This window comes from Balaenoptera ricei, chromosome 3 (genome assembly GCF_028023285.1).
Source record: "Balaenoptera ricei isolate mBalRic1 chromosome 3, mBalRic1.hap2, whole genome shotgun sequence".
NCBI lineage: Eukaryota > Metazoa > Chordata > Mammalia > Artiodactyla > Balaenopteridae > Balaenoptera > Balaenoptera ricei.
In genome coordinates, this window is record NC_082641.1 from 179,847,657 (window position 1) to 179,874,892 (window position 27,236).

At 41.0% G+C, this 27,236-nt stretch overlaps 2 protein-coding genes and 1 pseudogene across 3 annotated transcripts in view; all 3 read left to right on the forward strand.

Annotated features, from left to right (window-relative positions):
* Positions 1–23,414, forward strand: part of LOC132363198 (zinc finger protein 77-like) — a 41,271-nt gene extending 17,857 nt beyond the window's left edge. The window contains exons 2-5 of one of the 2 annotated variants that reach the window (XR_009502568.1): positions 11,759–11,885; positions 12,931–13,108; positions 13,514–14,886; positions 22,792–23,414. Coding sequence is in view for 1 of the 2 variants with exons in the window: in XM_059918777.1 (XP_059774760.1) it covers positions 11,759–11,885; positions 12,931–13,108; positions 13,514–14,705 (1,497 nt within the window). In the remaining variant the exon portion in view is untranslated. Of the gene's footprint in view, positions 1–11,758; positions 11,886–12,930; positions 13,109–13,513; positions 21,497–22,791 lie in introns of those variants that run through there. The other variant, XM_059918777.1, reaches the window with a different exon arrangement.
* A 91-nt stretch (positions 23,415–23,505) lies between these two features.
* Positions 23,506–26,859, forward strand: LOC132363203 (heterogeneous nuclear ribonucleoproteins A2/B1-like; annotated as a pseudogene).
* Positions 24,045–24,499, forward strand: LOC132363202 (cytochrome c oxidase subunit 7B, mitochondrial). The gene has a single exon (XM_059918780.1). The coding sequence runs from the start codon at positions 24,119–24,121 to the stop codon at positions 24,359–24,361; it is 243 nt and encodes an 80-aa protein (XP_059774763.1). The 5' UTR covers positions 24,045–24,118; the 3' UTR covers positions 24,362–24,499.
* Positions 26,860–27,236: the final 377 nt, after the last annotated feature.

The window sequence follows — 27,236 nt, forward strand, 5'->3', positions numbered from 1 at the left end:
TTGGATGATCTGTCCATTGGTGTAAGTGAGGTGTTAAAGTCCCCCACTATTACTGTGTTACTGTCGATTTCCTCTTTTATAGCTGTTAGCAGTTGCCTTATGTATTGAGGTGCTCCTATGTTGGGTGCATATATATTTATAATTGTTATATCTTCTTCTTGGATTGATCCCTGGATCATTATGTAGTGTCCTTCCTTGTCTCTTGTAACATTCTTTAATTTAAAGTCTATTTTATCTGATATGAGTATAGCTACTCCAGCTTTCTTTTGATTTCCATTTGCATGGAATATCTTTTTCCATCCCATCACTTTCAGTCTGTATGTGTCCCTAGGTCTAAAGTGGGTCTCTTGTAGACAGCATATATATGGGTCTTGTTTTTGTATCCATTCAGCCAGTCTATGTCTTTTGGTTGGGGCATTTAATCCATTCACGTTTAAGGTAATTATCGATATGTATGTTCCTATGACCATTTTCTTAATTGTTTTGGGTTTGTTTTTGTAGGTCCTTTTCTTCTCTTGTGTTTCCCACTTAGAGAAGTTCCTTTAGCATTTGTTGTAGAGCTGGTTTGGTGGTGCTGAATTCTCTTAGCTTTTGCTTGTCTGTAAAGCTTTTGATTTCTCCATCAAATCTAAATGAGATCCTTGCCGGGTAGAGTAATCTTGGTTGTAGGTTCTTCCCTTTCATCACTTTAAGTATATCATGCCACTCCCTTCTGGCTTGCAGAGTTTCTGCTGAGAAATCAGCTGTTAACCTTATGGGAGTTCCCTTGTATGTTATTTGTCGTTTTTCCCTTGCTGCTTTCAATAATTTTTCTTTGTCTTTAATTTTTGCCACTTTGATTACTATGTGTCTCGGCGTGTTTCTCCTTGGGTTTATCCTGTATGGGACTCTCTGCGCTTCCTGGACTTGGGTGGCTATTTCCTTTCCCATGTTAGGGAAGTTTTCGACTATAATCTCTTCAAATATTTTCTCTGGTCCTTTCTCTCTCTCTTCTCCTTCTGGGACCCCTATAATGCGAATGTTGTTGCGTTTAATGTTGTCCCAGAGGTCTCTTAGGCTGTCTTCATTTCTTTTCATTCTTTTTTCTTTAGTCTGTTCCGCAGCAGTGAATTCCATCATTCTGTCTTCCAGGTCACTTATCCGTTCTTCTGCCTCAGTTATTCTGCTATTGATTCCTTCTAGTGTAGTTTTCATTTCAGTTATTGTATTGGTCATCTCTGTTTGTTTGTTCTTTAATTCTTCTAGGTCTTTGTTAATCATTTCTTGCATCTTCTCAATCTTTGCCTCCATTCTTATTCCAAGGTCCTGGATCATCTTCACTATCATTATTCTGAATTCTTTTTCTGGAAGGTTGCCTATCTCCACTTCATTTAGTTGTTTTTCTGGGGTTTTTTCTTGTTCCTTCATCTGGTACATAGCCCTCTGCCTTTTCATCTTCTCTATCTTTCTGTAACTGTGGTTTTTGGTCCACAGGCTGCAGGATTATAGTTTTTCTTGCTTCTGTTGTCTGCCCTCTGGTGGTTGAGGCTATCTAAGAGGCTTGATGGGAGGCTCTGGTGGTGGGTAGAGCTGACTGTTGCTGTGGTGGTCAGAGCTCAGTAAAACCTTAATCCACTTGACTGTTGATGGGTGGGGCTGGGTTCCCTCCCTGTTGGCTGTTTCGCCTGAGGCAACCCAACACTGGAGCCTACCCGTGCTCTTTGGTGGGGTTAATGGCAGACTCTGGGAGGGCTCACGCCAAGGAGAACTTCCCAGAACCTCTGCTGCCAGTGTCCTTATCCCCACGGTGAAACAGAGCCACCACTCGCCTCTGCAGGAGACCCCCCAACACCAGCAGGTAGGTCTGGTTCAGTCTCCCCCTGGCTCACTGCTCCTTCCCCTGGGTCCTGATGCACACATTACTTTGTGTGTGCCCTCCAAGAGTGGGGTCTCTGTTTCCCCCAGTCCCGTCAAAGTCCTGCAATCCAATTCCCACTAGGCTTCAAAGTCTGATTCTCTAGGAATTCCTCCTCCCGTTGCCTGACCCCCAGGTTGGGAAGCCTGACGTGGGGCTCAGAACCTTTACTCCAGTGGGTGGACTTCTGTGGTATAAGTGTTCGCCAGTCTGTGAGTCACCCACCCAGCAGTTACGGGGTTTGATTTTACTCTGCTTGCGCCCCTCCTACCGTCTCACTGTGGCTTCTCCTCTGTCCTTGGACGTGGGGTATCCTCCTTGGTGAAGTCCAGGGTCTTCCTGTCAATGATGGTCCAGCAGTCAGTTGTGATTCTGGTGCTCTCGCAAGAGGGAGTGACAGCACGTCCTTCTACTCCGCCATCTTGGTTAAATCGGAAGTCCCTCTTATATTTCTTTCTGATTCAGTCTTGAGAGATTGCACATCTAGGAATTTATCCATTTTTTTTATTAGTGTGTAATTGTTTGTCATAATCTCTTATGATCCTTAGTATTGCTGTAGTTTTGGTTATAACTTTTCCTCTTTCTTTTTCGATTTTATTTATTTGGGCTCTCTTTTTTTTTTCTTAATGAGTGGGCCAAAGGTTCATCAATTTTGTTTATCTTTTAAAAGAAGCAGCTCTTCATTTCATTGATCTTTTTCATTGTTTTTTTTAGTTTCTATTTCATTTATTTCTGCCCTGATCTTTATTACATCTTTCCTTTTACTAACTTTGGGTTTTGCTTGTTATTCTTTTTCTAGTTTCTTTAGGTGTAAGGTTAGATTGTTTATTTGAGGTTTTTCTTGTTTCCTGAGATAGGATGTATCACCATGAACTTCTCTCTTAGAACTGCTTTTGCTGCATCCCATAGATTTTTGGAACATTGTGTTTCTATTTTCACTTATCTCCAGGTATCTTTTTACTTCCTCTTTGATTTTTTCAATAAACCATTAGTTGTTTAATAGCATGTTGTTTAGCCTCCACGTTTTTGTGGGGTTTTTGCTGTTCTTTTCTTATATGTATATATATAAGAATATATTTCTCATACTGTTGTGGTTGAGAAAGATGCTTGATATGATTTCATTCTTCTTAAATATATTGAGACTTGTGGTCTAGCATGTGATGCATCCTGGAGAATGTACCATGTATACTTGAAAAGAATGTGTATTCTGCTGCTCTTGGATGGAATGTTTTATATATAAAAACTATAGTGTGTGTGTGTGTGTGTGTGTGTGTATAATTTAAAGTCCATCTGACCTAATGTGTTGTTTAAAGCTGGTGTTTCAGTACTGATTTTCTGTCTGGATGATCTGTCCATTGATGTATGTGGGGTGTTGAAGTCCCCTGCTATTGTGTTACTGTCAATTTCATTCTTTATGTTTGTTAATATTTGCATCATATATTTAGGTGGTCCTATGTTGGGTGCATATATATTTACAAATGTTATATCTTCTTGTTGGATGAATACTTTTATCATTAAATAATGTCCTTCTTTGTCTCTTGTTACAATCTTTGTTTTAAAGTTTGTTTTGTCTAATTATTGCTATTCCAGCTTTCTTTTTGTTTCCATTTGTGTGGAATCCCTTTTTCCATCTCCTCACTTTTAATCTGTGTATCTTTAGATCTGAAGTGAGTCCCTATGGGCAGCATATATATGGGTCTTGGTTTTGTATCCATTCAGCCACTCTATGTCTTTTCTTTTTTTAATGATTTTTTTCTCTCTAACTGATATTTCTTCATTTAAAAAAATTTTTAAAAATCTCACCAGAATGTGAGTCATTCTTTTTTGTTCATTTTGTTAATTTTTTTAAATTTTATTTTTTATACAGCAGGTTCTTATTAGTTATCTATTTTATACAAATCAGTGTATATATGTCAATCCCAATCTCCCAGTTCATCCCACCATCCCCCCCCACCACTTTCCCCCCTTGGTGTCCATACGTTTGTTCCCTACATCTGTGTCTCTATTTCTGCCTTGCAAACGGGTTCATCTGTACCATTTTTCTAGATTCGACATATATGTGTTAATATACACTATTTGTTTTTCTCTTTCTGACTTACTTCACTCTGTATGACAGTCTCTAGGTCTATCCACGTCTCCACAGATGACTCAATTTCGTTCCTTTTTATGGCTGAATAATATTCCACTGTATATATGTACCATATCTTCTTTATTCATTCGTCTGTCAGTGGGCATTTAAGGTGCTTCCATGACCTGGCTATTGTAAATAGTGCTGCAATGGACATTGTGGTGCATGTATATGCCCAGTAGTGGGATTGCTGTGTCATATGGTAATTCTTTTTTCAGTTTTTTTCAGTTTTTTAAGGAACCTCCATACTGTTCTCCATAGTGGCTGTATCCCACCAACAGTGCAAGAAGGTTCCCTTTTCTCCACACTCTCTCCAGCATTTGTTGTTTGTAGATTTTCTGATGATGTCCATACTAACCGGTGTGAGGTGATACCTCATTGTAGTTTTGATTTGCATTTCTCTAATGATTAGTGATGTTGAGCATCCTTTCATGTGTTTGTTGGCAATCTGTATATCTTCTTTGGAGAAATGTCTATTTAGGTCTTCTACCCATTTTTGGATTGGGTTGTTTGTTCTTTTGATATTGAGCTGCATGATCTGCTTGTATATTTTGGAGATTAATCCTTTGTCAGTTGCTTCATTTACAAATATTTTCTCCCATTCTGAGGGTTGTCTTTTCGTCTTGTTTATGGTTTCCTTTGCTGTGCAAAAGCTTTTAAGTTTCATTAGGTCCCATTTGTTTATTTTTGTTTTTATTTCCATTTCTCTAGGAGGTGGGTCAAAAAGGATCTTGCTGTGATTTATGTCATAGAGTGTTCTTCCTATGTTTTCCTCTAGGAGTTTTACGGTGTCTGGCCTTACATTTAGGTCTCTAATCCCATTTTGAGTTTATTTTTGTGTTTGGAGTTAGGGAGTGTTCTAATTTCATTCTTTTACGTGTAGCTGTTCAGTTTTGCCAGCACCACTTATTGAAGAGGCTGTCTTTTTTCCATTGTATATTTGTGCCTTCTTTATCAAAGATAAGGTTACCATATGTGCATGGGTTTATCTCTGGGCTTTCTATCCTGTTCCATTGATTTGTATTTCTGTTTTTGTGCCAATACCATATTGTCTTGATTACTGTAGCTTTGTAGTATAGTCTGAAGTCAGGGAGTCTGATTCCTCCAGCTCCGTTTTTTCCCTTCAAGTTTGCTTTGTCTATTCGGGGTCTTTTGTGTCTGCATACAAATCTTAAGATTTTTTGTTCCGGTTCTGTAAAATATGCCATTGGTAATTTGATAGGGATTACATTGAATCTGTAGATTGCTTTGAGTCGTATAGTCATTTTCACAATATTGATTCTCCCAATCCAAGAACATGGTATATCTCTCCATCTGTTTGTGTCATCTTTGATTTCTTTCATCAGTGTTTTATAGTTTTCTGAGTACAGGTCTTTTACCTTCTTAGGTAGGTTTATTTCTAGTTATTTTTTCTTTTTGTTGCAGTGGTGAATGGGATTGTTTCCTTAACTTCTCTTTCTGATCTTTCGTTGTTAGCATATAGAAAAGCAAAAGATTTCTGTGCATTAATTTTCCTGCAACTTTACCAAATTCACTGATTAGCTCTGGTAGTTTGCTGGAGGCATCTTTAGGATTTTCTATGTATAGTATCATGTGATCTGTGAACCGTGACACTTGTACTTCTTCTTTTCCAATTTGTATTCCTTTTATTCCTTTTTCTTCTCTCATTGCCATGGCTAGGACTTCCAAAACTGTGTTGAATAATAGTGGTGAGAGTGGGCAAACTTGTCTTGTTCCTGATCTTAGAGGAAATGCTTTCAGTTTTTCACCATTGAGGATGATGTTTGCTGTGGGTTTGTCATATATGGGCTTTATTTTGTTGAGATAGGTTCCCTCTATGCCCATTTTCTGGAGAGTTCTTATCATAAATGGGTGTTGAATTTTGTCAGAAGCTTTTTCTGCATTTATTGAGATGATCATATGGTTTTTCTTCTTCAATTTGTTAATATAAAAAAAATTTGTTAATATAGTGTATCACATTGATTGATTTGCATATATTGAAGAATCCTTGCATCCCTGGGATAAATCCCACTTGATCATGGTGTGTGATTCTTTTAATGTGTTGTTGGACTCTGTTTGCTAGTATTTTGTTGAGGATTTTTGCATCTGTATTCATCAGTGATGTTGGTCTGTAATTTTCTTTTTTTGTAGTATCTCTGCCTGATTTTGGTATCAGGGTGATGGTGGCCTTGTAGAATGAATTTGGGAGTGTTCCTTCCTCTGCAGTTTTTTGGAAGATTTTGAGAACGATGGTGCTGGACTTTTGTTTGTTGGAAGATATTTAATCACAGTTTCAATTTCATTACTTCTGATTGGTCTGTTTATATTTTCTACTTCTTCCTGGTTCAGTCTTGGAAGGTTATATCTTTCTAAGAATTTTTTGCTTTTTTTTTGGCTGTGTTGGGGCTTCGTTGCTGCGCGTGGCCTTTCTCTAGTTGGAGCGAGCAGGGACTACTCTTCGTTGTGGTGCGCGGACTTGTCATTGCAGTGGCTTCTCTCGTGGAGCACAGGCTCTAGGCCCGCGGGCTTCAGTAGTTGTGGCATGCGGGCTCAGTAGTTGTGGCTCACGGGCTCTAGAGCACAGGCTCAGTAGTTGTGGTGCATGGGCTTAGTTGCTCTGCGGCATGTGGGATCTTCCTGGACCGGGGCTCAAACCCGTGTCCCGTGCATTGGCAGGTGGATTCTCAACCACTGCACCACTAAGGAAGCCCCTCTTTCTAAGAATTTGTCCATTTCTTCCAGGTTGTCCATTTTATTGGCATAGAATTGCTTGTAGTAGTCTATTTTGATGCTTTGTGTTTCTGCAGTGTCTGTTGTAACTTGTTTTTCATTTCTAATTTTATTGATATGAGTCCTCTCCCTCTTTTTCTTCATGAGTCTGGCTAAAGGTTTATCAATTTTGTTTATCTTCTCAAAGAACCAGCTTTTAGTTCTGTTGATCTTTGCTATTGTTTTCTTTGTTTCTACTTCATTTATTTCTGCTCTGATCTTTATGATTTCTTTCCTTGTATTCACTTTGTGTTTTGTTTGTTCTTCTTTCTCTAGTTCCTTTAGGTGTAAGGTTAGATTGTTTATTTGAGATTTTTCTTGTTTCTTGAGGTAGGATTGTATTGCTGTAAACTTCCTTCTTAGAATTGCTTTTGCTGCATCCCATAGGTTTTGGATTATCGTTTTTTCATTGTCATTTGACTCTACCTATTTTTTGACTTCCTCTTTGATTTCTTCAGTGATCTCTTGGTTATTTAGTAGTGTATTGTTTAGCTTCCATGTGTTTGTGTTTTTCTACATTTTTTTTCCTGTAATTTATTTCTAATCTCATAGCATCGTCGTCGGAAATGATGCTTGATAACGACTTCAGTTTTCTTAAATTTACCAAGGCGTGATTTGTGGCCCAAGATGTGATCTATCCTGGAGAATATTCCGTGTGCACTTGAGAAGAAAGTGTAATCTGCTGTTTTCAGATGGAATGTCCTATAATATCAATGAAATCTATCTGGTCTGTTGTGTCATTTAAAGCTTGTGTTTCCTTATTAATTTTCTGTCTGCATGATTTGTCCATTGGTGTAAGTGAGGTGTTAACGTCCCCCACTATTTTTATGTTACTGTCGATTTCCTCTTTTATAGCTGTTAGCATTTGCCTTATGTACTGAGGTGCTCCTATGTTGGGTGCATATATGTTTATAATTGTTATATCTTCTTGGATTGATCCCTTGATCATTATGTAGTGTCCTTCCTTGTCTCTTGTAACAGTGTTTATTTTAAAGTCTATATTATCTGCTATGAGTATTGCTACTCCAGCTTTCTTTTGATTTCCATTTGCATGGAATATCTTTTTCCATCCCCTCACTCTCAGTCTGTATGTGTCCCTAGGTCTGAAGTGTGTCTCTTATAGGCAGCATATATATGGGTGTTGTTTTTGTATCTGTTCAGCTAGTCTGTGTCTTTTGGTTGGAGCATTTAATCTATTCACATTTAAGGTACTTATCGATATGTATGTTCCTATTACCATTTTCTTAATTATTTTGGGTTTGTTTTGTAGGTCCTTTTCTTCTCTTGTGTTTCCCACTTAGAGAAGTTCCTTTAGCATTTGTTGTAGAGCTGGTTTGGTGGTGCTGAATTCTATTAGCTTTTGCTTGTCTGTAAAGCTTTTGATTTCTCTGTCAAATCTGAATGAGATCCTTGCCGGGTAGAGTAATCTTGGTTGTAGGTTATTCCCTTTCATCACTTTAAATATGTCATGCCACTCCCTTCTGGCTTGTAGAGTTTCTGCTGAGAAATCAGCTGTTAACCTTACAGGAGTTCCCTTGTATGCTGTTTGTCCTTTTTCCCTTGTTGCTTTTAATAATTTTTCTTTGTCCTTAATTTTTGTCAGTTTGATTACTATGTGTCTCATCGTGTTTCTCCTTGGGTTTATCCTGCCTGGGACTCTCTGTGCTTCCTGGATGTGGGTGGCTATTTCCTTTCCCATGTTAGGGAAGTTCTTGACTATAATCTCTTCAGATATTTTCTTGGGTCCTTTCTCTCTCTCTTTTCCTCCTGGGACCCCTTTAATGCAAATGTTGGTGCATTTAATGTTGTCCTAGAGGTCTCTGGCTTCATTTCTCTTTTCTTTAATTTGTTCCTCAGTAGTGATTCCACCATTCTGTCTTCCAGGTCACTTATCCATTCTTCTGCCTTGGTTATTCTGCTATTGATTCGTTCTAGTGTATTTTTCATTTCAGTTATTGTATTGTTCACCTCTGTTTGTTTGTTCTTTAATTCTTCTAGGTCTTTGTTAAACATTTCTTGCATCTTCTTGATCTTTGCCTCCATTCTTTTTCCGAGGTCCTGGATCATCTTCACTATCATTCTGAATTCTTTTTCTGGAAGGTTGCCTATTTCCACTTCATTTAGTTGTTTTCCTGGGCTTTTATCTTGTTCCTTCATCTGGTACATAGTCCTGAGCCTTTTAATTTTGCCATTCTTTCTGTGAATGTGGTTTTCACTCCAAAGACTGTAGGATTATAGTTCTTCTTGCTTCTGCTGTCTGCCCTGTGGTGGATCCACTCTATGTCTTTTGATTGGAGCATTTAGTCCATTTACTTTAAAGTGATTATGGATAGGTATGTACTTATTGCCATTTTGTTAATTGCTTTCTGGTTGTTTTTATAGCTTTTATTTTTGTCCTTTATTCTTCTTTTGCTCTCTTGTGATTTTATGACTATCTTTACTGTTATGTCTGGATTACTTTCTCTTTTGTGTGTATCTATTATAGATTTTTAGTTTGTGGTTACCATGAGGTTTATACATAGCAACCTCTCTATATACATGATTACCTTAATTTCTAACAGCCCTGCATTTTTAGTCTTCCCCCTTGTGTTTAATTTTTTAAAATTAATTAATTATTTATTTATTTTTGGCTGCGTTGGGTCTTTGTTGCAGTGCACAGGCTTCTCACTGAGATGGTTTCTCTTGTTTCAGAGCACAGGCTCTAGGTGCGCAGGCTTCAGTAGTTGTCACTCGCGGGCTCTAGAGCACAGGCTCAATAGTTGTGGTGCACGGGCTTAGTTGCTCCGTAGCATGTGGGATCTTCCGGTACCAGGGCACGAACCCGTGTCCCCTGCATTGGCAGGCGGATTCTTAACCACTGAGCCCCCATGGAAGTCCTTTAATATTTTTTGTATCATATTTTACATATGTTGTTTTCTGTTTCCCTTAACTACTTATTGTGGATATAGATAAGTTTACTACTTTTGTCTTTTAACTTTCCTACTAGGTTTGTAAGTGGTTGATCTACTACCTTTACTTTATCTTTGACTTTACCAGTGAAACTTTTCCTTTCTGGTTTTTATATTTCTAGTTGTGGTCTTTTCCACTTAGAGGAGAACATCACGAAAAGGTGATGTTCTGACAGATACTTTTCCTGAGTCTATTGAGGTGATCATATGGTTTTTGTTCTTTATTAATAAGGTATATGATACCAATGCTTTGTTTCTTTGAACCAAACTTTTTATTCCTGTGATAAATCCCTCTTGGTGATGGTGTTGAATACTTTTTATATTCCTCTAGATTTGGATTGTGGATATTTTGTTGAGGAATGTTTTTGTCTATATTTATATGGAATACTGCTCTGTAGATTTCTTTACATGTGATGTCTTTTTCTTGTTTTGGTATCAGGATAATACAAGCCTCATAGAAGGGGTTGGGAAATGTCTCTCCACAATTCAATTTTGTATATGGATCACCAATTACTCATGCTATTGAGCATCTTTTCATATGGTTACTGGCCATTTGTATATCTTCTTTGGAGAATTGTCTATTCACATTTATTGCCCCATTATTTAACTGTATTATTTGTCTTTTATATTCTTATCTTTTTTTTATTGTTGTCATATGAGTTCTTAAAATATATTTCTGATACAAGCCTCTCATCAGGTGTGTGATTAGCAAACCCAGTTGCAACCCTAGTTGAAGTAACCTTGCTTTCTCTGTAGCTGATGTTGTGGGGATTTTTTTTTCCTTCAGATTTTGAGACGATATTTTTTGTTTTAAAAAATCTCTCATTTTTAATTTTGTAATTGTCTCTTTATATCATCAGCACAGTGTGGTCCCATATTTCTTTTTTTTTTAAATTTTATTTATTTTTGGCTGTGTTGGGTCTTTGTTGCTGCAGGCGGGCTTTCTCTAGTCGTGGTGAGCAGGGGCTACTCTTTTTTGAGGTGTGTGGACTTCTTATTGTGGTGGCTTCTCATTGCAGAGCATGGGCTCTAGGTGGGCTTCAGTGGTTGTAACATGTAGGCTCATAAATAAGGTTAGGGTTAGTTGCGGCACATGGGCCCTGGAGCACTCAGGCTTCAGCAGCTGAGGCATGTGGGCTCAGTAGTTGTGGCGCAGTAGTTGTGATGCATGGGCTTAGTTGCTCCACAGCATGTGGGATCTTCCAGGACCAGGGCTCAAACCCGTGTGCCCTGCATTGACACTTAGATTCTTAACCACTGCGCCACCTGGGAAGTCCCCAGTATTTCTCCAAAAATAATAATTAGGTTCTTTTTTCTCCCTGTTAAAGTCAACTTGACTCCATTACCATCAGATCCTTCAACAGCTCTTGTTTTGGGGGGCCTCTTCCTTGAATTCTGAGCACTGTGTTATTTATTTGAGAGGCCTTGCTGGCTTGACAGATTCCTGAGGAACCAGGCCTTTTCTTACCGAGTGGATGTGCCAGGCCCTGGGCCCTGGACTGCCTGTATACCCCTAGTGTCCATCTTATCCTGGTAGGGGGTTGTATCTCTGCCTCTGTCGGATATGAGGGGGCTATACCAGACTCCCTGCTGCTGTTGCCTTCAAGTTAAGCGTTATTCAGATCCAGCAGCACTGACGTTCTGTTTCTGGTTCTTGGAGGTGACAAGGTAGTAATAACTTTTGACCAAGCCAGGTATCCATTTCCATGTTATCTGAATGATGATTTCATTTTTCAGTCTTTACCATATCTTAGGATATACTCTTTCAGTAAAAACAATTCTTTCTAATTATGTGTGTGTATTTATCAAGTATTGCTGTTACACTTTGCTTCAGTTTCCAGCACTTACCATCACTGAGTAAAATGCATTTGATTGGCTTGTGTGTATTCATTTCCCACAAGAGTGTAAGCTCAGGAGTCCTAGGAATTGAGTCCAGTTCCCGACTGTCAGCCTCCCCATCCTTCCACACACGGAGGTGAAGAGGGAGCCTTGCTGACATAGAACCTGTGGCTGTTTCAGGACTCAGTGGTCTTTGAGGACGTGGCTGTGAACTTCACCATGGAGGAGTGGGCTTTGCTGGACCCGGCTCAGAGGAAGCTCTACAGAGACGTGATGCTGGAGACCTTCAGGAACCTGGCCTCCGTGGGTGAGGATGGCTTCCTCCTTGCACTTAGTCTTTAGGGAACAAATATTTCTTACAATTGTCCTTTCTTATTAGGGACAAGGATGGGAACATGTTGGAAAAAAGACAGACACAGTCCAACCTTTCATGAAACCTACCTAGGGTCAGGTAGCTTTTCCATGAAAACAAAGTTTACTGTATTGATTGACTTTTTGTTACTCTTGATCAGAATCCTGAGGGTCCCGAATTTTATAAATGTGAGTGTAGTCTGCAGTGTCACCTAGGGCAGTGGGAGCAGCATTATGGTTTTCACCCTGTGAAAGTTACACCGTGATCAGTATACATTTGACGTGATAATTTTGCTGCAATTAAACCCACACTTACCCATTGTCAGTGACTTGAGGACCAGAGAATTGGCCCATCTCATGGATGGTTTGTTGTCCTCCATCCTCCCCATGAGGAGCTTTTCTCCACAAGCAGGAAAGCAGCCACACACCATCCGATCTCCCAGTGGCAGCTGGATCAGTGGAGATAGGCTTCGTCTAGGGCCTCTGTGCCTGTGATCACCAGGAGGGCACACCTCTCAGGAGGAGCAGGTTCTGGATAAGGGGTGATATTTGGACATACCTGTTAGAAACATGACTCTGTCTTTGAGGTGACTTTTGTCATTAACCTGGCTTCCCTGTTGGACTTTTCATCCATCTTTGCCCACTTGGGAAGTCTTTCTGTAGCTCCTCTTACAAAGGGAGCATTTGGGAATGTGCATTTTACCCAGTTCTGTCCTACTTTACTTCTCTGAAAATATTGATCTCGACATCAGTCTCCATTCTTTTTGAAGTATCTCTTAGTGAACAAGCTGCCACTTTGACTCATTTTTCGTACGATGGCCAAAGTTCCAAATAGCCAGGGTCCTCAGAGTTTTTCTTTGTTCCCATGTCCATTTTTCCTTATAAAATTTGTTTACATTTTTGGGTCAGTATATGGAAAGAAATCTGCATATGGTCTCTTTTCTTTCCTTTATTCCACCATTTCGTTCCTGAAGATTTAGTTATGCTACCAACTGTTGCAGGTTCTTGCCCTCAAGTTAAAACCAGTGGATCAAGTCCTCAATGGGATATTTTGGAGAATGAACTATGCAGTGAAAAGAAAATAGTAAGATGCACAAGAAATGATTCCTGTTCTGTTTTTGGAGAAAACTGGATATTTCATAACATCCGAGGTCACCAAACCCAGGAGAGGGATTTCAGGTGAGTGGCACAGCTACAGGGGAAGACGGATTTCTGCAGACTGTTAGACTAACTTGAAACTAAAGAAAAGGTATAAACCTAGCTAAACAATTTTGTACTTAGAAAATTTTCACAAGAGAATACTTTCATAAATGTGAGGTATCTGAAACATAATTCAGTTGGAAACAACGACCAGGAAACCCTGTATGTAAGAAACACAGAACGTTATGCCTCTATCTGAGCCCTCAGCCAGAGCATTAAGCTTGTTACATGTTGTCACAATGCAAATAGTGCCTACAACATACCCATTCCTTGAAAATGGCAAATACATAGTGAAAATAATAATGAAAAACCATCAATAAATCATTAATGAAGAAATCAGTTATAATCATTAATCCCTAATACTGTTCTTCCCATTTTGAACAGAAATGGTTTGGTGGAGAATCTCTGCAAAGGTAATGAAGGTCATCAATGTGGAGAAACCCTGAACCAGATTACACATCTTACTGTGCATAAGGGTTTTCCGACTAGAATTCAGCCCTATAAATGCACTAAGTGTGGAAAAGCCTTCAGGGATCGTTCTTTCCAGAAGAATCATCAAAGATCTCACCCTGGACACAAACATTATACATGTGAAGAATGTGGGGAAGCCTGCAGCTGTGTCTCGTGCCTAAATCCTCCTGGGGAAACAGACATTGTAGAGAAACCCGAAAAACATCAGGATGCTGGGAGAGCATCTAAGAGATATGTGAAGAGTGGCAGTAGTAAACAGTTTTCAGAGTGTAAGAAATCTGGAAAAGCTCTCACTTGTCCCTCATCCTTTAAGGGACGTGAGAGAGGTCACCATGGACAGAAAATCCATGTGTGTAAAGTATGTGGGAAATCCTTTATGTATTATTCCTACCTTGCACGGCATGTGAGAACTCACACTGGAGAGAAGCCCTATGAATGTAAGGAATGTGAGAAAACCTTCCGATATCCTGCATCCCTGGGAGGACATGTGACGATACACACTGGAGAGAAACCTTACATGTGTAAGGAATGCGGGAAAACCTTCAGTTGTCCCAAATACTTCAGAAGACACGTGAAAACACACAGTGGCATGAAACCCTATGAATGTACGGAATGCGGCAAAGCCTACAGTTGCTCTTCATCCCTTCGAGAACACACACGAACACACAGCGAAGAGAAACCCTATGAATGTCAGCACTGTGGGAAAGCCTTCAGGCATCAGCGATATTTTAAAAAGCATGTGAGAATGCACAGCGGAGTGAAACCCTATGAATGTATGGAATGCGGGAAAGCCTACAGTTGTTCCACATCCCTCCGGGAACACGAGAGAACGCACACTGGGGAGAGGCCCTTCGAATGCCAGCACTGCGGGAAAGCCTTCACTCGCCACGCCTCCCTTCGAGGACACATGAGAACGCACAGTGGGGAGAGAGCCTACAGATGTACACAGTGTGGGAAAGCTTTCTGTTGGCCCTCGTCGTTACGAAAGCACGTAAGAATGCACAGTGAGGAGAAGCCCTACGGATGTCAGCAATGTGGGAAAGCCTTCTGGTACCCCGCAAACCTGCGAGGACACATGAGGATACACGCTGGGGAGAAACTCTGAATCCAGGGACCGTGGGAGAGACTTCATTCTCTCTTCAAACTTGTAATGTGAGCAGCACACTGTAGAGGAAACTTATGAAAGGGAAAATGTGGGAAAACCTTCAGCACTTCACTTATTTTGTACATGAAAACTCAGAGCACAACAGAAATCTTTTAACAGAGATAAATATGGTTTTGCCTTGGTAAGTGCCTCATCCTGAATAGGGATCCCAGTGTATTAATTTCTAGCTCATGTTGCTGATCTGAATACTTAAGATAATAACTATCCCTCTATGTTTACTTCATCTGTACTACTTATATTTTTTTTCTCCAACTTTAAATAATCATACAGTCATATAAAGCTTGCCTCATTTCCATTACAGTGTCTTTTTTTTTGGCTGCCCTGCTCGGCTTGCGGGATCTTAGTTCCCTGACCAGGGATCGAACCCATGCCCCCTGTAGTAGAAGCACAGAGTCCTAACCACTGGACTGCCAGGGAATTCCCATTATGATGTCTTTTGAACCCAGGGGTGATAAGTGCTTTTCAGTTTTTGGGTTTTTTCATGTGTAACTTGGTATAATTTTTAGGTGAAAAGTTTTTGATTCTTACTTTGCATTATCTTCCTAGTATGTGATCGTGATATGAGGTCTGTATTGTTGAAATGTCTTTCCTGGTCCACTGTTACAGATACTGGAATTATCTGACTCAATATTTACCCTCCCCTTGCACCTTCATTACTGAAAGGTGTGTCTTCCAAGTTGTTTGTTGCTAGCAGATACCATATTTGTGTTTCTCACAGAAATTAGTAATTGTGGAAGGTCTTGGGAAATAACATTCTCATCTGATTATGTTTGTAATTTGGCCTCTGTTCATGTCCATGATCTTGGCTGGAAATCGGACATGATAATTGAGTTAAGAAGAGCAACTTTCTGGCATGAAGATGAAAGCTCCTGTCCAGACGGTTCTACTGAATTGTGTTGTCAGCTTGGGTAAGGTGAGAAACTGTATATCCAGAGTCCTTCTGTTAGTGGTTCTGAGTTAAAGTTCTTAGGATTAGGAAGAAACATGAGGTCTGGAAAGCAGAAGTGTGGAAACCATGATTCTCAGGTCTTCTGTACCATCAGGAGACAGAGATGCATGGCAACCTGGTGAGCCTGAGTTCCAGCACCGTTTTCTGACTTCTGGCTCTGCGCATGTGAAACAGTCCCAATCAGACACGTTTGATGAACCCAACCCTGTGGATTTCTGATTACAGAATCTGATCCATGAGGGGAGTTTATAGAGGTTACGTGTGGAAGCCAGGACCCCTAGAAAATGGAAGAGAAAATGTTGGCGTCTGGTTTGATAACTTACTTGACTGACCTGGCTGGTGATCACGAGCTCCTACCTGGTTGCCCAACAAGCCCCTGTGCACTGGTCTGTCTGTATATGGTGGTACCAAACCCTGGGAGGAATGATTTCTTCACTGTGCCTTCCAGATCTCATACGAGTTAAGCTGTTGGTGAATTGTAGCCTGGAATCATAAAGACGGGGATCCTGGGAAACATACCTCCCGGCCTTACCCTCAGTGAAACAACAATTCAGCAGAAACATATCTACCTTTAGATTTCATTGACTTTTCACAGTAGTACCAAGAAATGTAGCACAGTGGGGATGAGAGGGATATGGAGATGGAAGTTTCATTCATTCATTCATTCATTCATTCCAGGGAATATTATAGCAGAAGAGTAAACTATTTCAGATAACACTGGAAGTTGATACCTAAATGTATTATTAAAATATATACAAACCCTTAACCCTGCTGGTCCAGTGGTTAAGACTCCACGCTCCCAATGCAAGGACCACGGGCTCGATCCCTGGTCAGGGAACTAAGATCCTGCATGCCACATGGCGCAGCCCCCCCCAAAAAATACATACGTATATACTGACTTCAGTAGTGTGTCCTCCCCTGCCCCACCACCGATTTCATGTCCACCTGGCATCACTGACACAACCTGATTTGGAATAAGGTCTTTGCAGATGTAATCAGGATGTGGTCATATTGGATTGGTGTAGGTCCTAATCCAATGATGTGTATCCTTATAAAAAGAGGGAAATTTGGGCACAGAGACCTTCACAGGAGACAGACACGTCTTCACCATGTAAAGACAGAACAGAGATTGGTGTGATCTCTGTACAAGCCAAGACATGCAAAGGATTGTTGGCAACCTCCAGAAGCTAGAAGATATGCCTAGAACAGGTTCCTCCTCAGAGCCTCCAAAAGTAGCCAGCCCTGCTGACCACTTCATTTCGTACAGCCAGCCTCCTAAACCATGAGAAAGTAAGTTTCTGTTGTTTAAGCCACCATGTCTCCAGTGCTTTGTTAGGACAGCCCAAGCAGACTAATGTAGTTCCTAAAGAGGGAGTGGGCCTTGGATATTTGAAGGACAGCCAGAGACCAGTGTTTCTGGAGCAGAATGAGCTGGTGGCCAGAACAGCAGAGGTGAGAGGAGAGCAATGGCGGTGGGTAGGCACATCATGTCCTGATGCACTGACCTGCCGTGGTGCACTGACATTGGCCATGAGTGACATAGAGCCTAAAAGTGGCCAGATGAGGCAGCTTTACAAAGTCCCTGTGTTACCTTGAGAATAGACTCTAGGATGTTGTCACTTAAGGTAGTGGATCAGATGGGGTTGGTAGCAGTGGCAATGATGTGCCAGGTTGGAGCCCGGATGTAATTTGAAGTTAGAGCCATCAGAATTTCTTGATGGCTTGAAGGTGGGGTGAGAGGAAGAGTCAAGAGTGGCTCTATTATTTTGTGCAGGAAAAACTGGCATGATGGTATTGCCATCAACTGACATGTAGCTCATGAGCAATGGAGAATATTGGTGGAGTGTAAGCAGTTGAACTTGGAGTGTGCTGAGATGAAGATGAGATAAGGGCATACTAAGGCAGAAGATAAACATATGAGAATTTTATTAGATTTTATTACAATTTAAAAAATATTTTAGGGACTTCCCTGGCGGTCCAGTGCTTAAGATTCTGAGCTTCCACTTCAGGGTGTGCAGGTTCGATCCCTGGTCTGGGAACTAAGATCCCACATGCCCCGTGGTGTGACCAAAAAATAAAAATAAAAACAAATTTAAAAAAATAAAAACATATTGTAAGAGAATGTTATTACAAACATTGGTCCCAATGGCAAAAATGTGGGAAAAAAAGCTGCTAACAGTTGAATCGGTACAAGAAAATGGTATAGTCGTACAAGCATAAAAATACATTAATAAAAGTGCATAAATTACCAAGCTGTGGACAGCAAAACATTTTTGAATAAAAGACACTTGATAGGGACTTCCTTGGTGGTCCAGTGGTTAAGAATCCACCTTCCAATGCAGGGGACGCGGGTTCGATCCCTGGTTGGGGAACTAATCCCACATGCTGAGGGGCAGCTAAGCCCGAGTGCCACAACTAGAGAAGCCCACGCGCCGTAACGAAGACCCAGCGCAGCTAAAATAAAAAATAAATAAAATTTAAAAAGTGGACTGTTAAAGCTAATTTTAAAAAAAACATGATATAAAATGATACATACCATTTGATTCTATTTACATACAATATAAAATAGGAAAAATTATTGATGAAACTAAAAGTAAATGAAAGGAAATGATTTTTAAAAGTTTGGGGTATTGGTAACTGTGAGAGGGCGGGATGGGGCTTCTGATGGGGCATAAACCCAAGTGGGATGTGGGGGGTGTGACAGCAGCCTCCCTGTCTTGTATGGATTGTGACATCATATGTTTAAAAAAAGGAGACATCAGGCCCAAAATGTAGTCACTTGTGCTGAATCCCATGTCAGCAAGCCAAAACTTACTACCTAGCCAAATTGCACTTTCAATCTTTCCCAGGAGTGTGACCTTTAACCAGTCAATCTGGGTTTTCCTGCTCAGCACTAGGGAGGTAATCCCCTTGATAGGCCCCCTCCATCCCCCTTAGGAGGGCGGCATTGCCTGAAACCATGCATTCTTTGCTAATAATTTCCTTTCCACTTTTGAAAACCTTTCCTCTTCTAAAGCTCAATGATGCGCCTTTCTACTTGCCAGATGGGACCCTGCCCAGTTCATCAACTGTTCAATAAAGCCAATTTGATCTTTAAATTTACTCAGAGAATTTTTGCTATTTAACAGATTTGGTGGCAGCAGTGGGATCAAAGGACTTTCCAACAGTATTCAGAGATGACCAGAAACAGAGGCATGGGGGACTTCCCTGGCGGTCCAGTGGTTAAGACTCTGCGCTTCCACCGCAGGGGGCGAAGGTTCATCCCTGGTTAGGGAACTGAGATCCCACATGCCGTGTGCCATGTGGCGTGGCCAAAAAATAATTAATTAAAAAAATACACACACACACAGGCGTGGTACCAGCAAACCTTTTTTCTTTTTTTTTTCTTTTTTTTTTGCCATCAAAGTTTATTTTTTAAAGATCAAAATTGACAGGTTAGTTTATTACATAACAATAGACCACAATGCTTCTTTCAGGTATAACATATTCTTTGTATTAAATAGATACAGAGTTAAACAAAATCTGCACGTTCACATGCAAAAATCCTCTATGACCTTAGTCCTCATTATCTGTCCTAGCTTGAGAAGAAAAAATGTCATTTTCCTTCAAGGATTTGTATGTGGATCTTTGGCTCCACTAGCTGGTAGTAATTTAAACGTGAATGAAAGTGAAGTGGGGGGAGGGGGGCGTGGCTAAGGATACAGAAGCATGGAGAAGTGTCCTACCCTAGAATTAAAACCCTCTTTAGGAAGGTTGAATCCATGTGCTTAGGAGAAACTGTGTGTATTGGGAGTTTATAGATCTCCAGTCCTAATCCCCAGTTAGTTCTACGAAGAGCCTAACGCCCTCCAATGTTGTGAGGAAGGATTCCTTAACACCAACAGAATATCCCCCAGACAGTCTCTCTCTGACCCCAGCTTCTCTCAGTGCTCTCTCCTAGCTGTTCCCTATCATATTTTAGGGCCTCCCATGTCATCAGACAGCCTCTAGGTCTTTCTGCTACCCATTAGCTTGTATATCTCTTGGCATCACATCCAGAGACCAGCTCCTGGCAGTCAGGGTCCATTCTGAGCCCTCTAGTGACAGCTAAACTGATCCACAGCTAATCCCCTTCAGAATTTGGGGGGACCCTTTAGAGCTGCATCTGGAAAGAAAGACTGTGGAACATTTGTATCAAACTCAGATGTCCTCCTTGATCCAGAGCCAAAGAGGAGGTGAGGATGGATGTAGCTCTCATCTTCTAGAGAGCACCACTCCTAGGAGAAAATAGAACTAACACTCTCTCAGTTCAAAGTGGGTCTTAACGGTAATAGTTAATGGTTAACGGTAATAGTAATTGTCAGCAAACCTTTTTTCGAGTTCACTGTCTTTCTCACCGTTTCTGAGGGCTGTGGATAAGTTCCTCTCCTTTCTGAGCTCTGCTCTCTGCTGTACTCCCAATCGAATTGACTTTCCAGTCACGGGGTTAGTGGGTCAGCTTGAGCTGGAAGATGGTTCCATCCAGAACCCTAGTCCTTAGTTCAGTCTGCACTCTCCTGCTTGCTTGGAATCCCTTTCGCAAGTTGCACCCTGCATTTCCCCTTTACTGGGGTTGCTGATACAGTCCCTTCCCCAGTTCCAGTCTATTGACCCCATTTGCTGGAATCTCCTTATTTAGTCCATGCTGGGATTTTTTTAATTTGGCCATGCCCTGAGGCATGCTGGATCCTAGTTCCCGACCAGGGATTGGACCTGTGCCCCCTGCAGTGAAAGTGCAGAGTCCTAACCATTGGACTGCCAGGGATGTCCCCCATGCTGGGAATTGCTGGTGGTGTACACAGACTTCTGCAGTAGTGTATCTTGGTTGCTGTTGGTTTGTTTTGGTGAATATGTTTATCTTGTTTTGTGTAGATAAAGGCTACTGCTAACATGGATCTCAGAAACCAAAAAGCCACAAAAATTGGTGGTCACAGATCAAGAATTTAAGAGCTGTTAGAACACTTGCCACCTAACTCAAAGACTCCCATGTTGGGAGAAGTTGGTCACAGAACGGGTTGGAATGGTACAAGGTCCCTTGCCAAACTCAAGAAAATTTCTATGCAGTGTGGTACATTGTAAACTACCACAGTTTCCAACTGAGTGGCCTGTCCCTTTTAGGTATTAGTTTGACTCCAAGTGACCGAAAGTATAAGAAAGAAGTAGAAGGAGGGAGGGAGGGAGGAAAGATACATACATACATACATACATACATACATACATACATACATGAGATCCTTAAATCCACATGGTTAATAAGCATGCCGCCTTCCAGTACACCTGTTAGGAACTGTGGTCCCAGAAGCTATAAATATCTGTAAAAATGGCAAAATCTTACTGACAACGACCTACAAATTTTGTGTCCTGAGAACATGGCTTGGGAGCCCCAAAATATGGCCAAACCGAAATGTATATTAATCTCCATTTGCAGCTAGGGTCCTACCAAACTGCTGCCATTCCTCAGGGAAATTAAAACCTAGCGTTACAATGGCTGTTATAAGGAACATTCCAATTAGATAAGATCATTTAAGAAGTGCACTTAATAAAAAATTTTAAAATAATAAAAATTTTTAAGAATTAAAAAGAAAGTGCACTTAAAAGTGAGGGCTTCCATGTGAAACAAACAGAATGGGATACCTATTTTAATTGGCATGTAGGGGCCTCCAAAAGTCAAAAAAATTTCTTAAAAATTCATTACAAAAGGCTAATAGAAAATTAAAGCTATAAGAGGTACCTAAAACAAAACTCATAAAGACAACATTGAACATAGTGGTTATTTTGACAAAACATAATGTCTACCTTTTAGAATCTCTTATTATCACGAGCAGACCACTAGAAAAAATATTCGTTCTTTTAACAGAAAAACCAATTTTTACTTTTGCACTAACTTGTCATATTAAAACTTGTTCACCTAAATTTATTCCAATTTTAGCCAGTCCTGACGACACAAAATAATCCTTTCTAAAGATTCCTTTTTTTCACAAAACTTTTACAACTTTCTATGTCCATTTTACTTGTCCTTTGTTTTCTTTCCCATTTAGAAATAACTGGCTTTAGGACAAAGTCACTTCGTTTTCCCTTAACAAAATGCATTTCCATTCCTTATACATTTTTCTTTTAATTTTCTTTTTTTTTTATTTTATAAATTTGTTTATTTATTTATTGGCTGCGTTGGGTCTTCGTTGCTGTGCGTGGGCTTACTCTAGTTGCGGCGAGCATGGGCTGCTCTTTGTTGTGGTGCACGGGCTTCTCATTGCGGTGGCTTCTCTTGTTGCAGACCACTGGCTCTAGGCGCGCAGGCTTCAGTAGTTGTGGCGCACGGGCTTAGTTGCTTCACGTTATGTGGGATCTTCCCGGACCAGGGCTCAAACCCATGTCCCCGGCACTGGCAGGCGGATTCTCAACCACTGCGCCACCAGGGAAGTCCCTCTTTTAATTTTTTTGCATACAAGGATGTCTTCCTTATTAATCTTAGTAGTTTTAGAAACCTTAATTTATAGTGAAACTAAGAAGTAAGCAATCGTGAACTGTTTGTTATACCAATATTTCTTTTCCAATGCAGTAAAAAGTATCTTACTAATAGATCCAAATATCTTTTGTTTTCTATAATAAGGCAAAAGTAGGTAAACTTAGACTTGTTTAGTATTGAATAACTAATGTTTCAGTATTTTATCTTACTCAGAAATGACATAGACATTCAATGAATGCCCATCATTCAATTTAACGTAGCAAACTCTAAGGGTGTAAATTACCCCCTCAAAATTGGTAAGCTATTCTAAATAGATCTAGCATAAAACAATTATCACTTAAAACTTCACATAGGGAAGATGGTGGACTAGGAGGACGCGGAATTCGCGTCTCCGCACAACTAGGGCACCTACCAGGCACCAGTGGGGGACCACAGACACCTAAGGGGATGGGAGGAACCCCCAGTGACTGGTTGTTTCAATTATATTTTTATTTCTCCTAATATATTTTTTATCTTTCTAATTTTATTTTTTGTTATTGTACCGCTCCCTTTTTTTTTCTTTTTTCTTTTTTTCTTTTTGCCACACCACGCAGTTTGCGGGGACCTTGGTCCCCAGGCCGGAGGTCGGGCCCGAGCTCCTGTGGTGGGAGCTCCGAGTCCAAACCGCTGGACTAACAGAGAACCTCAGACCCCAGGCAATATTAATCGGAGTGAGGCCTCCCGGAGGTCCTCATCTTAGCACCAACACCTGGCTGTATCCAACTGCCTGCAAACTCCAGTGCTGAACGCCTCAGGCCAAACAACAAGTAAGACAGGAATACAGTCACTAGCAACACAAGAAACAAATAGATAAACTGGACCTTATCAAAAGTAAAATCTTTTGTGCATCCAAGGACACTATCAAGAGAGTTAAAAGACACTCCACAGAATGGGAGAACATATTGGGAATCATATATGTGATAAGGTTTTATTATCCAGAACACATTAAACAGCCATGCATATCAATAATAAAAATGCAAACAACCCAGTTAAAAAATGGGAAAGAAGTTGAATAGACTTTTGTCCAAGAGTGATATACAAATGGCCAATAAACAGATGAAAATTTTCTCCACATCGCTAATCATCAGGGAAATGCACGTCAAAACCACATGAGATAACCACTTTGCACCTGCTAGGATGGCTAGAATCATGGCCAGAAGTGTTGTCAAGGAGAAAAGCAGCGGCGGCGGCTCTAGTGACAGTAGCAGTAGCGCCGGGTCCAGAGAGTGGAGGTGCTCCTAGAGCAGCGGCAGTTCTGACTACAGCGCCGGGACGAGTCCGGTTCGTGTTCGTCCGCGGAGATCTCTCTCATCTCGCTCGGGCGCGGGAAATTGGGCTGAAGCGACTGAGTCCGCGATGGAGAGAGAAAAGGAACAAATCCGTAAACTTTATTGGTGGCCTGAGCTTTGAAACTACAGAAGAAAGTTTGAAGAACTACTGCGAACAATGGGGAAAACTTACAGATTGTGTGGTAATGAGGGATCCTGCAAGCAAAAGATCAAGAGGATTTGGTTTTGTAACTTTTTCGTCCATGGCTGAGACTGATGCTGCCATGACTGCCAGACCTCATTCAACTGATGGGAGAGCGGTTGAGCCAAAACGTGCTGTTTGCAAGAGGGGAATCTGGAAAGCCAGAGGCTCATGTCACTGTGAAGAAGCTGTTTGTAGGTGGAATTAAAGAAGATACTGAGGAACATCATCTTAGAGATTACTTGGAGGCATATGGACAAATTGATACCATTGAGATAATTACTGATAGGCAGTCTGGAAAGAAAAGAGGCTTTGGGTTTGTTACTTTTGATAAGTATGATCCTGTGGGTAAGACTGTGTTGCAAAGAAGTCAGCAACTGCAGTTGCCGCCGTTCTGTCTTCAGCTTCACGATGTTTCCCTTGGCCAAAAACGCACTAAGTCATCTCCGAGTTCGAAGCATTCCGCAAACAATGGCAAGGCAGAGCCACCAGAAGCGGGCACCTAATTTCCATGACAAATATGGTAATGCTGTATTAGCTAGTGGAGCCACTTTCTGTGTTGCTGTATGGGCATATACAGCAACACAAATTGGAATAGAATGGAACCTGTCCCCTGTTGGCAGAGTCACCCCAAAGGAATGGAGAGAACAATGATCATCCCAGCTGGTTTAATACTGAATTGTTTCAAAATCAACTCATAATTGATGCCAAGTAAAAGCATTAAAATATGGCGTGATTGAAGAAATAAAGTACATTTGAAAACCTCAAAAAAAAAAAAAAAAGACTGTGTTGCAGAAATACCATACCATCAATGGTCGCAATGCAGAAGTAAGAAAGGCTTTGTCTAGACAAGAAATGCAGGAAGTCCAAAGTCCTAGAAGTGGAAGTGGAGGCCACTTTGGTTTTGGAGATTCTCGCGGTGCTGGTGGCAATTTTGGACCAGGAAGTAACTTAAGAGGAGGACCTGATGGATATGGAAGTGGTCCTGGATTTAGGGATGGGTATCCTGGGTATGGAGGAAGACCTGGAGGTGGCAATTTTGGAGGTGGCCCAGGTTATGGAGGAGGAGGAGGAGAGTATGGTGGTAGAGGTTCTGGATCTGGCAACCAGGGTGGGAGCTCCTGGGGTGGGTGTGGTATCTATGGAGGAAGAAATTGTGGAAGTGGAAATGGCAATGATTTTGGAAATTATAACCAGCAACCTTCTAACTACGGTCCAATGAAGAGTGGAAACTTTGGTGGTAGCAGGAACATGGGGGGACCATATGGTGGAAGAAACTATGGTCCAGGAAGCAGTGAAGGAAATGGGGGTTATGGAGGGAGAAGCCGATATTGATCTTCTTCCTATTTACCGTGGGCTTCACTGTATAAATACAAGAGGATGAGAGCCCAGAGGTAACAGAACAGCTTCAGGTGATTGAAATAACGATGTTAAGGAAACTCTTATCTCAGTCATGCATAAGTATGCAGTAATATGGCAGAAGACACCAGAGCAGATGCAGAGAGCCATTTTGTGAATGGATTGGATTATTTAATAACATTACTGTGGAGGAAGGATTGTAAAAAAAAAAAAAATGTGCCTTTGAGACAGTTTCTTAGCTTTTTAATTATTGTTTCTTTCTAGCGGTCTTTGTAAGTGTAGAAGCATTCCTTGTTTGATAATGTTAAATTTGTAAGTTTCAGGTGACATGTAAAACCTTTTTTAAGATTTTTCTCAAAGTTTTGAAAAGCTATTAGGCAGGATCATGGTGTAATAAGACATAACATTTTTCCTTTAAAAAAATTCAAGTGCGTCTGTAGAGTTAAGAAGCTGTTGTACATTTATGATTTAATAAAATAATTCTAAAGGAAAAAAAAAAGAAATGTTGTCAAGGATATGGAGAAATTAGAACCCTGTACACTGCTGGTGGGAATGTAAAATGGTGCAGGCACTGTGGGTAAGAGCTTGGTGGTTCCTCAAAAAGTTAAACATGAAATTAACCCTGTGAGCCAACATTTCCACTCCTGCCTATACTGAAACAGATGCTCAAATACGTGTACGTGAATGCTGGTTGCAGCACTATTCACAATAGCCAAAAGGTGGAAATGTCCTGAATGTCCATCAGTGGCTGATGGAAATGTCCCGAATGTCCATCAGTGGCTGAATGGATAAACAAAGTGTAACCTGTACATAGGATGAGAATAATAGTCATAAAAAGTAAGGAAAGCTCTGACACATGCTGCAACATGAATGAAACCTTGAAAATATGCTGAGGAAAAAAGCCAGACACAAAAGACCAATATTGGATGATTTCATTTAGGTATATACAATGTCCAGACTAGGTAAATCCAAACACAGAAAAAAAAATTTTTTTTTAAGAATTTTTTTGGCCATGCCTCGCAGCTTGTGGGATCTTAGTTCCCCCACCAGGGATTGAACCCAGGCCCTCAGCAGTGAAACTGCAGAGTCCTAACCACTGGACTGCCAGGGAATTCCCAGACAGAAAGTATTTTAGTGGTGACCAAGAGGTAGGGTTATCATGGCTATAATGGCCTTATAATTTGTTTTTAAACGAGTGTACAGTTCACATACCATAACGTTCACACTTTTAAGTGTAAAACTCAGTGGCTTTTTGTACATTGCACAGCTGTCCAACCATCACTATACAGTGTGAAAAAGGAAATATAACTTTTACATTTCAAAATTCACAGAGACTGACTAAAAGCTGATCTGACATAAATTTCCCTGCAGTATAAAATGCACACCTGAGAACTGTGACATCTCAGTGGCTGTGCTGAGACCAGTTCTGCAGGGAGACTGGGACCTCAGGGTCTGACTTCCCATGGGGTAAAGCTCCCTGGGCCTTGGGTAGCTGACCTCAAGCCCCAAAGGTGGGAGCTTGGACTAAGGGCAGAGCCTCCTGCTGTTAAAGGTCACACATGGACCAAGCCTGACCCTGCGTAGCACATGGTGGTGTCTTTGAGTCTTTGTTCTTAAAGGGCATGTTTCCACAATGACCTTGCCCTGGGCCACGCCTTGACACTGTAGATGACCAAGCTGATGAAAGAAATTTTCACCTATTGAGGTATGGGGAAGTTATTCGGGCTTATACATGATTTAACTCGAATCTTATGCTAACTAAAATGGCCTGTTTGTGGCCTATCAAACACATTGTCTGCTTTAATTATTTGTTGTTGTTGTTTTTTAATTAATTAATTTATTTATTTATTTTTGGCTGTGTTGGGTCTTCGTTTCTGTGCGAGGGCTTTCTCCAGTTGCGGCGAGCGGGGGCCACTCTTCATCGCGGAGCGCGGGCCTCTCACTGTCGCGGCCTCTCCCGTTGCGGAGCACAGGCTCCAGACGCGCAGGCTCAGTAGTTGTGGCTCACGGGCTTAGTTGCTCCGCGGCATGTGGGATCCTCCCAGACCAGTGCTCTAACCCGTGTCCCCTGCATTGGCAGGCAGATTCCTAACCACTGCGCCACCAGGGAAGCCCTGCTTTAATTATTAAAGGGCGCATTGACCAGAACAAAAGATGTCCGTGTTAAAAA

Coding starts and splice junctions, on each gene's coding strand:
- LOC132363202 (XM_059918780.1), top strand. CDS start 24,119: ATGTTTCCCTTGGCCAAAAACGCACTAAGTCATCTCCGAGTTCGAAGC.